At 44.7% G+C, this 14044-nt stretch overlaps 1 protein-coding gene across 1 annotated transcript in view; it reads right to left on the bottom strand.

Annotated features, from left to right (window-relative positions):
- Window positions 1–276: 276 nt before the first annotated feature.
- LOC142564503 (anoctamin-4-like) overlaps window positions 277–14044 on the bottom strand; it is a 68391-nt gene continuing 54623 nt past the window's right edge. Inside the window, exons 22-31 of the mRNA XM_075675522.1 lie at window positions 13230–13266; window positions 12576–12687; window positions 11225–11279; window positions 9403–9497; window positions 8029–8174; window positions 7027–7179; window positions 6045–6097; window positions 3761–3945; window positions 2240–2345; window positions 277–1408 (exon numbers count right to left, since the gene is read on the bottom strand). Of these exons, the coding sequence (XP_075531637.1) occupies window positions 1229–1408; window positions 2240–2345; window positions 3761–3945; window positions 6045–6097; window positions 7027–7179; window positions 8029–8174; window positions 9403–9497; window positions 11225–11279; window positions 12576–12687; window positions 13230–13266 (1122 nt within the window). The 3' untranslated portion in view covers window positions 277–1228. The remainder of the gene's footprint in view (window positions 1409–2239; window positions 2346–3760; window positions 3946–6044; window positions 6098–7026; window positions 7180–8028; window positions 8175–9402; window positions 9498–11224; window positions 11280–12575; window positions 12688–13229; window positions 13267–14044) is intronic.

The following is a 14044-nucleotide window of genomic DNA, read 5'->3' as shown; positions in this document are numbered from 1 at the left end:
CCGTGGGCCGCAGCGTCCGGTTTGCTGCCGGCCGCAATGACGACTTTTTAACACTATTTCGCTTTGTTCTGTTCCTGTACATAATGTAAATAAACCTTCATTTCTCTAAGTCCCCTTCAACGTCGGCCAACTCCCTACTACGTATACTTTCTACTACTACTAAATACTACGTATACTTTCTCTGATGCTGATCAGAATCGCAACACATCCTCAGATAAACAAGAAATTCAGTTTTTCTTTTTTTCCTTGGAAACGCCAAAGCCCTTGAACCTCATAGGCGCAGAGAATTGTGCGCCGTTTATTTAACGACGATAGCAGAACAATCTTCAAATATCAGTTACGCAAATAGGAAATGTAAGCAGATACAAATGCACAATTTGCAAAACATCACGTCGGCGTGATTGCACCAAAGGAAGTGAAACGTTGAACAATAAAACATCGCATAATCAAGCGCACGAACACGACAGCGTCGCACGTACTACTGTCGCCGTCACACACTGTAGTCCCAGCGTGAGGGAGTGTCAAGGGGAGCCGGGGGCCCTGCGCAGTCAGTCCTCAACACTGCCGCGACCAGCAAGAGCGCGAAAGTCAGAAAATAAATGTGACACCGCGAGCACTTGACTCGCTGGTTCGTTGTTGACACGGTGGTTGGTTCACACGGGACCACGTGACACACAACGTCAACTGTCAAAACCATGCCGCCCACTGCATTTGAGACCCGTAGAAACGAGTTATTGCGGGTGGCCTCCAATGCCGTTGTCAGTGATTAAAGTCAAACATAAAGCGCGGCATGTTTACAAATGTTGTGGCACGCATCACTAATCAACGCTTAAATCACTTTGTTCAGTTGGCCCAGTCTTAGTAATAACAAAAAAAAACTCTTATTGCTGCATTGGGTGTCAACAAAATGGTGCTACGGTGCCGCTAGAAATCTGGGCGAACATGCCAACTTCTTGGACTAACAATTACTTGATATCTTGCCAGCACATTTGTCAGAAAAAACATTTTGACTAGCAAAAGTCATAACACCTTCGAGGCGCAGCGAGACCACCTTAGTATGCATGATAACATTAGAAGAAAGGAAACAGGGAAATCACAGTTCTTACACGATCAACAAGTCATGCGAGGGTCTCGAATCAGTGGCTAACGACTACGGCACACGATAACGAGTTTTAAAAAAGTTGAGCACAGGGGATACCACAGGACACACAAGAAGTCGTCCGCACTGTCACATCGACATAAGGCGTGCCCGATCGGCTATTGCAGCGGCGGCGGCCGTATCGATGTCTTGCAGCTTGGCGATGAGGTCCTGAACGACAATCTGCTCTCTCTTCATTCGCTGGGCCACCGACTTGGGCATGGCCGGAATCATGCCAGCTACGACACCAGTGATGAAGAACACCACATGCTGCGAGAAAGCAAATAACAAGAAGGACGCAGCATGTTTGGGAATGCGGAGAAAACAACACCCGCCGGGCGTTTTCAGCATTAACACAGTCGCCTAAAAATGCAGTGATTGCGATTACCTTGCCGTAATACAGAGGCCTCTCCTGGCGGCTGCTAGCTAGCCCTTTAGTTTGTCAATATATTTAATGTGTTTCCCTTGTGTGGGCGTGTCCTTTACTTTCAGGCCCATTATGTTACACTGTGAGACTGACGGATATATGCCGAAGGCACAATGCGCGTAATAGCACGGTTGAAACGTTCGCTATATCTCCTCCTCAATTAGGTTGCAAGTTTTTTTTCTTTTTTGAGGGTAGTTCGCAGTCAGACGAAATTTGCTGTATATGCCGCTTTTATAAATTATATAAGTTCCTCAATTAGATTAGCGGGTTTACGGCTAATCACAAGTCTGACTACATGTCGATGTCACTACTTCGCACTCGGGTTAAGACCTTTCTTTGGCCATCCTAGACGTGTTGCACGCAGAGGCAACTTGTCGTGAATGCGCGCTTTTGTCAGCGCTTCAATTCATGCTACACGTTATAAGATTTCCACCACTCAAGTTAAAGGTATCGTATTTGCTGCTTCGCACGACAAAACATGCGCTCTATATTTACTGTTACATTTCTCGTAGTTTTCTCAGCCACCTCTAGTAACGAGTCTCACTGAGCATTATCTCGTCTCGAAGCTTCGCTATATCTAAGTAAGCGCTTCGCACTTTGGCCCAAACTGTTGTGTCAGGACATCCTATAGAGGTGTGGCACAGTCGTAGACGGAATGAGCGAGCGAATTTCACCTCGAAGATAACGACGAAGCATAGCTGGGCAGTGGTGATGACCCAGAAGGTGCCGGACAACTGGTACTCGTTCTCAGTGCCCGATGGTTCGCGAAACCCCACGTACCTGCACAACAAAGGATTTCGCACCAACACCCAAATTGTCTAGCAGTGACATCGATAGCTTGTTAAACTCCAAATACCATCCCCTGTAAACCTTCATCTTGATACGACTTGATTCCGTATTTCGCCCCAATGCAATTCAGAGCTACTGACTCGTATACAGAAAGCTGCGTAGTAGGCAAACTCTAAGCATGCTATCAATTAGCTATATGATGGCTAGAACGGTTATGGAACGTGGATTTATAGTTTATGTGGGGGCTTAGATTCCTGCTTCTACGCGATGTGATTATACTGCGCAGGCTTTGTAAATCACGGGTGCACCAAAGAACGCATATATTGAGCAAACGTTAGGCAGCTAGGCGCTCATTGTAAACATAGTGGTGTGTTTGGTTCCAACGACTGAGGCCTGTATCAGCCTCCGTTGCTCAGCATCACTGCTACGTGACCGATAGACGCTGCATACATATATATGTCCAGCAATATCAGTAACCGCTGAGTGATTTGAGGCAGTAAAACCACCTGTCGGTAACAAAACAATGCTGCTGCATCTTATGGCCGCCCTGCGCAGGTAGTTTGTTCGCACAACGTATTCGCCTCTTAATGTGCACCTATCTCCAGGCGATAACATTCTGCGTATGCGATACCGGATATGACTTTAAAGCTCAAGGTACGACTATCGTACCGCGGATCCCCGTTACACCAGAATCATTCGGAACAGTTAACGCCCGCATCTGCCTTTTTCGCTGTACGCTCCAAGAAATGGTGCTATCCCGTATAATTGAACATAAAGGAGCATTCGACAGCCCCAAATACTGAATTTCGAACTCATACACAAATAATAATACCAAGGACCATTGTGTTTGCACTCGAAATCTCATTCGCACAAGCCCAATGGTGACATTGATAATACCGTATTCTGTATCGAATCACGGTCGCTTAAATACGTAGCATGTAGACGGCTCAAATCAATCAATGTTTTCCACAACCGCATACATCCCATATCGGTGCACCAAACTCTATGTACACACCACACAGCATGTAGAGTATTCAAATAAATTATTGATGTGGCCCGTGGTGCGCGCGCCTCATCACACCATATCTATGCAGCCTCCCCTTAATATAGAATATATGACTATATATAGGCACACGGGCACCAGCGATTACTCTGGAACTTTCAATAATTAATGCACAAACGCCGATGCGTTTGTGCATGACTTTCAACGATCGCCGACTGTGCTCGCCGCTATCGTTGTGCCCGAGTGTTGCTTGTCTCGCTGAGCACAAGTTCGCCCAATGAAGATATACATCTTGTAACTCCCAGTTCTGACATTGTTTCGTTCACCACCGTCACTACAACGTGACAATATGGACAACACGTAGACCGTCAAAAACGGTTACGACAAGGGAAAAGTGTCGCACCTGCACTCCCGCACGAGTTCCCCGTTGAGCGTGCTTTTGTTTGGCCGGTGGGCGTCGTCGAAGTCGCTGGTGTCGAACGTGGCGAGCGTGAAGTTGACGTAGCCGCTCAGGCTGAGGCCCTTGCTGTGACGCACCTGGTACACCAGTCGCGGGATGAACTCGCTCGTGAAGGCGATCAGGAACGCCTGTTTTGCGTTAGGTGGGTCGGGGCGTACGAAACGGATTGTTTCAGGGAGGTTCGTGTGCTTGCGAATTGCAGCAACATAAATGCAACGAATTGCAGTTGCAGCAACATAGTTTAACGTATAGACGTAGAGCACAATATAGATATAGACCTTCATATAAATTCCTTGGCATGCATTTAGCTGCTCTAAAGGACAACAGCTTATTTCTACGCACCATGAATTGGATAGCCTGTCTAGCTGTACTTTTGGTAAAGTTTTCAGATGAATAAGGCAACTCCATCAGTTTACCATTGCATCCCTAATTATATATTCCTCATCGCTCGCGATGTATATCTTTAGAAACTTTCTTTCCCGGCTATAGGTGCTCTATCGCACGTAATATGAAGTATTATTTTCCAGCAATGCATTTTCCAACAGGCCACTTCGTGCAAAATAATGCAATGTACTTAAACAGTTCCTAATGACAGTGTTTTACCAACCAAGTACCATCCAGTGAACAGAAGTCCTTATTCTAGTCCTTTTCACTAATATTGTAGAACTAGGATATAACTTCATCACCGTTATGTTGTAGTCAAGGTCAAGACCCTTGATTGTCACCTTGTAATTCTGTCGCAGTTGTTGCCATTTGTGATTTCCTTTTAAAGCAATGCTGTTGATGTAGCCCATGTAAGATGTAAGGAAAAGGTCTCTCCGCCACATACACAAGGCGACTCCGCTGGTATATTATTGTGTTTCTAATCGAGCTTCTTGTTCGTCTCCTCATGGTGTCCACTGGTCGCTGGTGATGGGAAGCGCGAAACATGTTCCTCTTAATTATGAACAAGATTATTAGCTACGCCGCATGGCTCCGAAAACTGTCCTGCTATTTTTTTTTTCTGTCGCGTACCGATGAACCTGCAATGTTCCATTACATCGCTCGTCGTGCGCTCCATATCTATTACGCAATAAGCGCGTGAGCTGTAGCATCCACCTTTTTCTAGTGGTAGCGTGTGTGGTAGTAGAGCTCGAGAAACTACAAACCAGTTTTTTACCATCTTTAGCGTCACTGTGAATACAACGTCAAATGCGCTTTTACGCTAGAAATGAATATATGAAAGTGAGGAAGACACAGCCCAAGACATCACAGAGCTCATGGTTTTCGCTGGTAAATAATAAAGGAAGAAATAATTGAGGGCGTAATTTAGAACCAATAATGTGCACATAATGTGCCGCGACTTGCTCTCGATCCTGCTGGTGGAGTATTGTGTAAGTGGCCACCTAGTGGACTGTCCTTTCCGGCCGCCGATGATTGGACGATTGGCTGGAGCTGAACCAGCTAGAAGGAAACTAGCTGTGGACGCATTTTTTTTTTCTTTCTCGCAGGTATCCAGCCCAACCAATCAGTACTTCAGCAGAAGCCGAAGTGTACATGTCGACTAATTCGACGAAGCTCAACAGAAAACCCTCCTTAGCAACTGATTTTGCCGAGAAACATTTCCTGAAACACAATACCGTATATTTTAATGCGTTACCAGCCGTTTTGCAGTTAGTGTCCATATAAGTTGCGCTATATAAACTCAAGGTGGCGGTGTCGATCCGGGCCTTCAAAGCTGCATTTCCGCGACGACGATCTGCAAAAATGTTGTGTACCTAAATTTAGGTGCACGTTAACGTACCCCAGGTGGTCACAATTATTCCGGAGTGTCCTGTACAGCGGGCCATGTAATCAGACCGTGGTTCTGGCACGTAAAACACGAGCATGTTTTGTTTCTTTCTTTCTTTCTTTCTTTCTTTCTTTCTTTCTTTCTTTCTTTCTTTCTTTCTTTCTTTCTTTCTTTCTTTCGCAGTGCGTAGCATTAAAAGAGTACACCGACCTCTGCCCTCGTAAATGGCGTCGACGCAAAGGAAAGCAGGCTGATTCTGGACGCTGCGTGGGGGGTAGGCCAATCTTGATACCATCGCGCTATATCTGTCCTCGCCAGCGTTCTAATGCGACTTCGACACAGGTCAGGATGCCTGAAGTGTAACCGAACGCGTCCGTGGACTGGTCCAATAACGCAATTGTAATAATATCGCTTAGTAGTGTCGCGAGTGCTTTCTTTCTTTTTTCAGGAACTCACATTGCAAATGACGGCACAGCGGGCAAGGAGCCTCAGAATGGCTTGCCACGCACCTACGAGAAGCAGGGAACAAACGCAAGAGGTTAGCGTGCGAAATGTAAGCGCCACATATAAACGCATCAGACACTGTACAACATCGGAAGTTTAAGCTGTTGTAAGAATACACGTGGCGAAAGAAACAGCGCAAGCACGGTACGACAAGTAAGACAGCTCACAGCGCTACTGTGTTTGTGTTCTCCTGTATTCACGCTGTTTCTTCACCATTTTAAGTGCTTAAAGAATATGTATACCTCAGGAAACAATTCTGGTGTGTTGAATATAAGCATCCTTAACATTAAATAACTGCTAGTCCTAAGCACCCCAATCAGCGACAGATTCTTTACTTGTAACAGTTCAGCTTTGCTTGCATCACATATTTTATTGCTAGTTATGTACAAACAAAAGCTCGATACAATAAATATTGGAATACACAGATCTCTAAGAGGAAAACAGAGGAGAAAAAATGCGCGCAAGAGAAAGCACAAATGTAAAGAAAAGAAACATGCACACCGGTACGTTTTCTTTGTTTGGTGTGACATTGCGCTGGTCTTCTTTTGCCGTGATGGGTCTCTGTGAACTCACTCAATCGTGTCTCGCAGCGAATAACGTTGCCTGACATGAATAACGTTGCCCGAATGAAAGTGTACGAGGATTAAGCTTATTTTTGAGCCGACGGCGATAGTACTCTAGTCAAAGCACCTTCTTTTTTTTTTTTTGCTTGCGATAGCATGTTAGGCTTAATGCTCACGCAGGCTCATGTCGCCTCTTTTCAGAATCCTGTTGCATGTCCTGCTTGCCTCCAAGATCCGTAATCATAGAAAATTTCATTCGTGATAGGCGACAGATGAGCAAGAGCCCCGCGCAGGTTATCTTCTTCTGTTGTATTAGCTGCATCAATACTTGTGCGGGTGAAGTTTCCGCAACGTAGACAATATTTCCGTACCGATGTTTGGCGCCCTCTCGGCGACTGGCCGACGTAACCGCTTGCTGTACCGGTACGCGTCGAGCCTGATCTCGCAGACATTGTTGATGAGTGCGAACAGGGGCGCCAGGGGAAACGCGGCCACGAACAGCGTAACGAAGCCGAACTGGATCGCTGCGACGACAGAACGAAATGTTCGTTATAAAGAGATGCTTGAAAGGCAGGGTTTGGGTACGGGCTAGTTGGTATTCCATTGCAAACATCACTTACAGTGCATATCTATATATGAGCTGTAAGTGATGTTTGCCTGAAAGTCCCCCGCCGAAGGTTTGACCTATGTGACGAAAGGTTTGGGAGCATGAAGGAAAGCTAAACGCTCGGTTATGTTACCTGTGTTATGTTACAAGCTGCTCTATGCGTAGGACGACTTTTTCTAGCGTGTAATTTTATAGCCTTGCACGCTTAAGTTTTCCTCCTGCACAGTTACGAGTATAGTTTGATTTGTTCGCCGTGAAATCGGTGTCCGTGCTTATATGCCTATGTCTAAACCACCACGGTGGTTCATTCATGGCAGTGGCGTTCTGTTCTGCTGCTGATTGCAGAGCACGGGGTCGCAGGTTCGAATCGCGTATTGACGGCCACATTTGGATTGTATAGTGCGAAATGCAAATACAGCTGGTGGGTTTATAAGTAGGCACACGCTAAAGGCCTCGACCCGGCTGAAATGAATCCCTTGACCCTGAATACGGCGTATCCCGTGGCATCGTTTGTTGTTGCTGACCGTTAAACCCGCGACAATTACCTATTTTGGATAATAAGATGCTTTTATGCAAGAAATTGTGCCGATTTAGCCCATCATCTCTCGCGCCACGTCGAACGTAAGCAAATCACGGTCCGCTTATTAGTGTGCACTAATCACTCACGTCAAGTATCTTGGGTGATCAGTGCTCAAATACGTCCGTAAGCAAATTACGTAGTTCATGTATTACCACTCCACTGCCCTCTCAATCGCGCTGCACTCACTCATTTGCAGGTACTCGTCGAAAGGTGCGAGCTTGGGGCACTCCTCGAGGTTGTAGTCTTCCTCCCAGCGCGCGAGCTTGGATTTCTGCTCGGCGACTTCCTTGCCGAGTCGCCTACGACGCTGCCGCCACCACGCCTTCACGATGCTGGGTCAGACGCCGGGTTTGAAAGTTTGCACTGAGTCGCAATCATTGCTGAAAGCTCGTACACGTGTGGGACGGGTGAAGTTATTGTCATTGAGTGTCCAGGACTTCCCGATGTCCTTACACCGGGTGGTTCTTCAAGTAGAAAATTTTGCCGATTGCTTGAAGCCGATAGCGCAATTCAAATTCCCAAACACGTTTTCTCGAAGTTACGTGTACGACTACCACAATAAATAGAATTGCGTGATCGTATTGCCAAGTGTCGCTAATTTATTAAGCTCTAACTCATTACGTGACAGTGATTATTGCGAAGTAAGGATTATAGCCAGTGAGCCTGTTAAGGCATATCCGATTGGAAATAATCATGATTCTCTATGCTTCCAGCATGCGACGTGCTATGTGTTAATGGCGAACGTTAGCGATGCGCTGTGGCCGCTAGGAGACATGTCACTCCGCTCAATCGGTGGTATATAGGTTCAGATGTGCGACACCTTGGATTTAATAATTACGTGATTCCTTGCAATTTAAATACATGACATTTACTGTTACAACAAATTAAATCACACATACACATTTCTCTCATGTGAGGCGCCATACCATTTTGGTCGTGAATGCAAGCCGTGAGAAGTGTCTCTGGCACTTGCAACGTTCCCTGCTATGTCTGTAACGCGAGTAAAGACGAGCCTTGCTCTATTTGACGGTCGTTTCCTCAATATTGTTAGTAGCGGTACCGCTAACAATTCCCTCTTTGGTGATAACCACATGGAGCGTATTTGAAGTGTATTTCACGCGCTGAGAAGCGTAAAAGCGCCTCCGCGCTGCGTGTAACCCACGCTGTATTCATGGGTCAGTAGTATCCCGTATGATTTCAAGGCAGAGACAGCAACAATATAGAGCACATTTCGACCCTTTCGATACGAAAGTGAAGTCATGATGTTTTTTTTTTTTTTTTAGGTAATAGGATGTGGTTGTGAAGAAGCCGCGGAACGCCTGTATCAGAGACGTAAACTTCTCGATTTGTGTCCGAATTCTCTGCTCTTACTTTACACTGACAAAGCTTTAAGGCCAGATATGCAGGTCCGATTAGGAAAACTTGGTAGTGATACTTACAAAAAATTCTATAGCATTTAAAAGCGAAGATATCTGTTCCTTTGTTGCTGCTTTATATTTAGGAACGGAACATATTAGGCAGAAGATACGAATGACGAAAAGCGTAAGTGGTAGAACTTACGGTAACACAATGCTGTTCCCGGTCCTAATTGCTTGCTGGCCCAACATGACGGTAGCGAGCTGGACGAAGACTTCGTATAGGCAACCGCCTTCGCACTGTGGCGTGGACCGATAAGTCGGGTATCGGTCAGACCACGAAATAATACGGAAGTCATCAGCAATACGAATAACTAACGCATATATCTATAAAGTAGCTTTTACAAGGCTCTGAACCAAGACAAACAAAGCTTTGCGAGGTTTGTTCCGTAAGTGTCAAACCATACATAGTGGAACCACCATTCAGTGGCTTCGCTTCGGGACCTCTAAAGAATACATATGAACAAGCATGGCAATATGACAAAGTTGAAAAATAAATTTACCGAGAAAGACACGCTACTGAAGCGTGAAAAGCAGGAACGTGGTAGCGATGTCGTTAAGGCATACTTCAGTAAACAACCAGAGCACCACAGTACATTACAAATCAACGTGTGTGTGTGTGTGTGTTTCTTTTTTTTTTTCATGTGGTGTTTGCTTTGGCCAGCCGACCACAGCATCTGTACATGTCATCCTTAGTTTTTTGTCAGTATGACTTGCATCTGATGTGTAAAAAGTTCTTGTCGCAATTACCACGAAAAGGTCACTCTGAAATGTAAAAGGCCACCTCGGCGAATGCAGAAGTTCTCCTGGGAAGAGCTAGTAGTGCCTGTTCCTAAGGCACATGCGCTTGTTTCCACGATACCTCCGAGCACAGTGATCCCATATTCTTGTTTATGTCCCCATGCCACGCTGTACCGTCCTATACGCACATAGGATGATTTCGAACGACTCGAGACAGTGGTAAGTGGAGATTGCAGGAAGAGGCGTTTGTTGACTGCGCAAGATTCAAACGTAATGGTGACAATAACCATGAGAATCTTAAGAAGGATGATAATGGCGGCAGATATAGAGATCGTCTTACTGACTTTGGGTGTTGTGGTTGTTCTTGTAGATTAGGGTGGCATCATTTTACATGACCTCACCACTTCACCATCTACATTATTTATTTATTTATTTATTTATTTATTTATTTATTTATTTATTTATTTATTTATTTATTTATACCTTGTACGGCCCAGTAGGAGGGATATTGCAGGAGTTGGTTAATACGGTGGTGAACCAAAAATAAAAGGAATTATACAATGATTATTACAACAGTACCAACTCTAAATATTAGCACGACAGTTAAAGCACTGGAAAAAAATAAACTTTTTCTTCCGTACTAAAAGCAGAGAAACAGTGAAATACACTTACATAAAGCTTACACTAAGCGCAATCTAAGCAGTTACACAAACTAGTTTTCAAAAAAGAGCCCTTTCGAATTCGCTTATCGGCAGCGAAAGAAAGCAGCCAGGTAAGGAATTCCATAGCTCTATAGTGGAGGCGAAGAATGCGTTCTTGAAGTATCTGTACGGGCATAAAAAGGGATAAGATTAAGCTCCTGGAAGTTACACGTCGAAGGGGCCTTCGCGAAACATAAACATAAGCAAGCTCTGTTCGAAGTATGATAGGACTTGTTAATTATGCTGTGCAAACATTTTAATGATTCCACGTCACTAAGTACGGAAAGTGACAAGTTCAGCCCAGTGAGCGCATACATCGGTGAAAGACAGCGATCATACGGGTGAAAAGTCAAGGGGCCAGCTTCTTCTTTCTTTTTAACTGCTGCTAGTCTCATTACCTAGTGATGCGATGTGATGTAGCGTATATTAAAGAAAAACAAATTTTAACAAGATCCTATAGCCTCCTACCTCGTACAAGGTGTACCAAAGTAAGTTAGACGCTAAGCGACGTGAAGAAGTACTAACCTTATCGAGAGTGTAGTCTCCCCAATGCGCCTCACGTCCCGGATCGCCTGAGAACCTGAAACGTCGAGCGTACAAAGAACAGTTTACAAAGTTGAGGCGAAATTTTACGGTCGTGCGATGCAATATGCATGTGCGCGTTGTAGAGACAATTCGTAAGAGCTGCAAAATGCAGCAAGTTTCCGTGCAACATTAATAAGTGTAGCTTGCTGGAAAAACCAATTCTCGCAGGTTCAAGATTTGCGTATCCACATCCTTCAGGGTCGTACTTAGAAACGAAAATTTAATATTGTCTGGGCAATTCCAAAATTAGCTCGCTGCGTCCGTTCTTTATATTACGTCACCTATGACATCACCGCCCAATAGTTGTCACATGGCAACTTCCTCGTCCTCATCTCCAACCTCGCCGTAGCGCTACGATTTCTCGTGACCTGACGCCATGTGCCCTTAAGTTCTCGACAGGTACGCTAATCATTGTGATATTTTGAAGCTTCCTTGCTTGTTAACTCATGCCACAACCAAGGAGCTTGATAAGAAGCTAAGAAGCGTGCAAGAGCCGCTAAAAGAGAAAAATGATATGCGTAGCTGAGGAAGACAGCGGTGTAGATGAGAGAGCAAACGGGGTCGCCCACATTCTCATTGAGATTCGGAGGAAGGAACTGAGCTGGGCAGGTGATCTAAACACTGCCGCGGATAACCGATCGTCCGATTAACTTCCAGAATGGTTGCAGGGGAAGGGAAGCGCAGTTCATGAACGCAGATTAACATAGGTGGTGCGAAGAAATTCGCAAATATGCAGACAAAGGATTGTGTCGCGTGGCTCGAGACAGGGGTAATTGGAGACAGCTTGGAGATTGGAGAATTGGAGATAGACTTCGTCATGCAGAGGACGAGTCTGATGATGCTGGTGATGATGATAATGATGATTATGATGAATTCGTGCGGGCTTTTTCTCCGCACGCAAGCTCTAGAGCGATGGCTTCTGTGCGCGAATTTATGGGAATTCCGAAGAGGCAGTATTCTAGGACACGAATTCAACGTGAAGTCATTCTTTAGATTATTAGGGGGTCCTCCAGTGCGAGCAGGCAGTAAATTAAGTTCAGAGCCACAGTATTCGGTGAGGTCCGCTGATGTCTGCCGCGAACCACTAGGGTGTGTATATATATATATATATATATATATATATATATATATATATATATATATATATAATTCAGCAATACCCCGTAGAATATATATATATATATATATATATATATATATATATATATATATATATATATATATATATATATATATATTCTACGGGGTATTGCTGAATTACAATGAGACGGCGGTGTCGACGTTCTCTGACCTTCCTTTGAAGAAGGCGATGTATATGAGGGACGAGTAGTTGTTGAGGAACGTGAAGAGGAACATCTTGAATGCGAAGCTGTACTCGTAATCGCGCTGTGTCCGAGGCCGTTCTGGAAAGTAAGAAGAAACAAATGGCCTAAGAGAGTGGAGAAGAAAGGAGGCTGGTTAGCCTACAAAATCTACAAGTCCCGCAACTTTTCGGCGAATGATTACCTTATACTACTACTATATGAAAACTTGCTAAAGACAAAGACACCCTGCTCTGAGTATCAGGTATTGTAGGCATGTAGACATTGTATAACTGCCAGGCAATCATAATAGAGAAGCGATCTATAACGATGCAAACTAGAAATAACGAAACAGCTTCTTACGTCACCAGGAAGGGGCCGTCAATGCCTCAGAAACATGTGAGCTTTGGAAGGACCTCAATTATATCAGCGTGCGTAACGCTAGACTGTGCTCACTGTTGAGTATCGTGTTATACTCAGCCGCTCAACACATTATCTGGCCCTTGATAGTCTTATGAGCAATCCATCAAAAGAAGCGTGCTAATTAAGTTCCGTGGCTGCCTTTGCACGAACTTTCAACGTTGCCACTGTGCGCACACTAGCGGGGTCACTCAGAATAGCGACAACCAGCCCTGCGGACTCACCCAAATCTGTCAGACGAGTGGCGACCCAGCCGTAAACCTGGAAAGGAAGAAGTGATTTCTTGTGGGGTCTCATCAAAATTTCGTGTGCCAAAGAAGCAACTGCTCGCTGTTGTCCGGTCACAATTGAGTTAGGCTTTGCTCAGTGTCCTCGACGTTTGCGTGTGCGTTCGTGTGTGTTTCTTTCATTGTTTAAATAAATGAGCGTTGTGCTGATGTACAATTTAAAAGTTGAAATATCCAACTTGACACGCGGAACTGAGATAAAAGAACAAACGGGCGCCAACTGACAACTGAAAGTTTATTTAAATCCCTCTACCTCGGTGTACTGTAGCGCATGCGCAAAGCCAGCCAGAACGACTCCGTCGTTCTCTCGCAAAATATCCTTGCCCCGCTTATTTTACGTCATTTCAATGCCGCGTTGACCGTCGCACTTTAGCACCATAGGCACTGAAACTTTTATACACCTTGTTAGTGGTTACGGGTGACTCTTGCGCATGTGGCGTGCTGCTCAAACTGACGCGATACGGAGATAAGTAAATGAATTACTAAACCGCACGCGCTGCCAAGAGATAACAGGTATTACCACAAATAACAAGGAATGCGTGGTATTGAACTCGCTAAAATATGTTATCTTTTTTTGTTAATTTGATGCACAACTCTCACTTTCCTGAAGCGGCAGATAAGATAAAAAGAAACGCCAATAGTTTTTTTTAGAGCCAACATGTCAATGTAAGATCCGCAATGTACTTATATTGTTGAATAAGACCTTTACTGGGGACTTTAATAGCACGGAAATAATACCTGTTACATATGTG

The sequence above is a fragment of the Dermacentor variabilis genome, chromosome 11 (assembly GCF_050947875.1).
Source record: "Dermacentor variabilis isolate Ectoservices chromosome 11, ASM5094787v1, whole genome shotgun sequence".
Classification (NCBI taxonomy): Eukaryota; Metazoa; Arthropoda; class Arachnida; order Ixodida; family Ixodidae; genus Dermacentor; species Dermacentor variabilis.
Note: the sequence above shows the minus strand (reverse complement) of the source record. Positions and strands in the feature narration are given on the sequence as shown.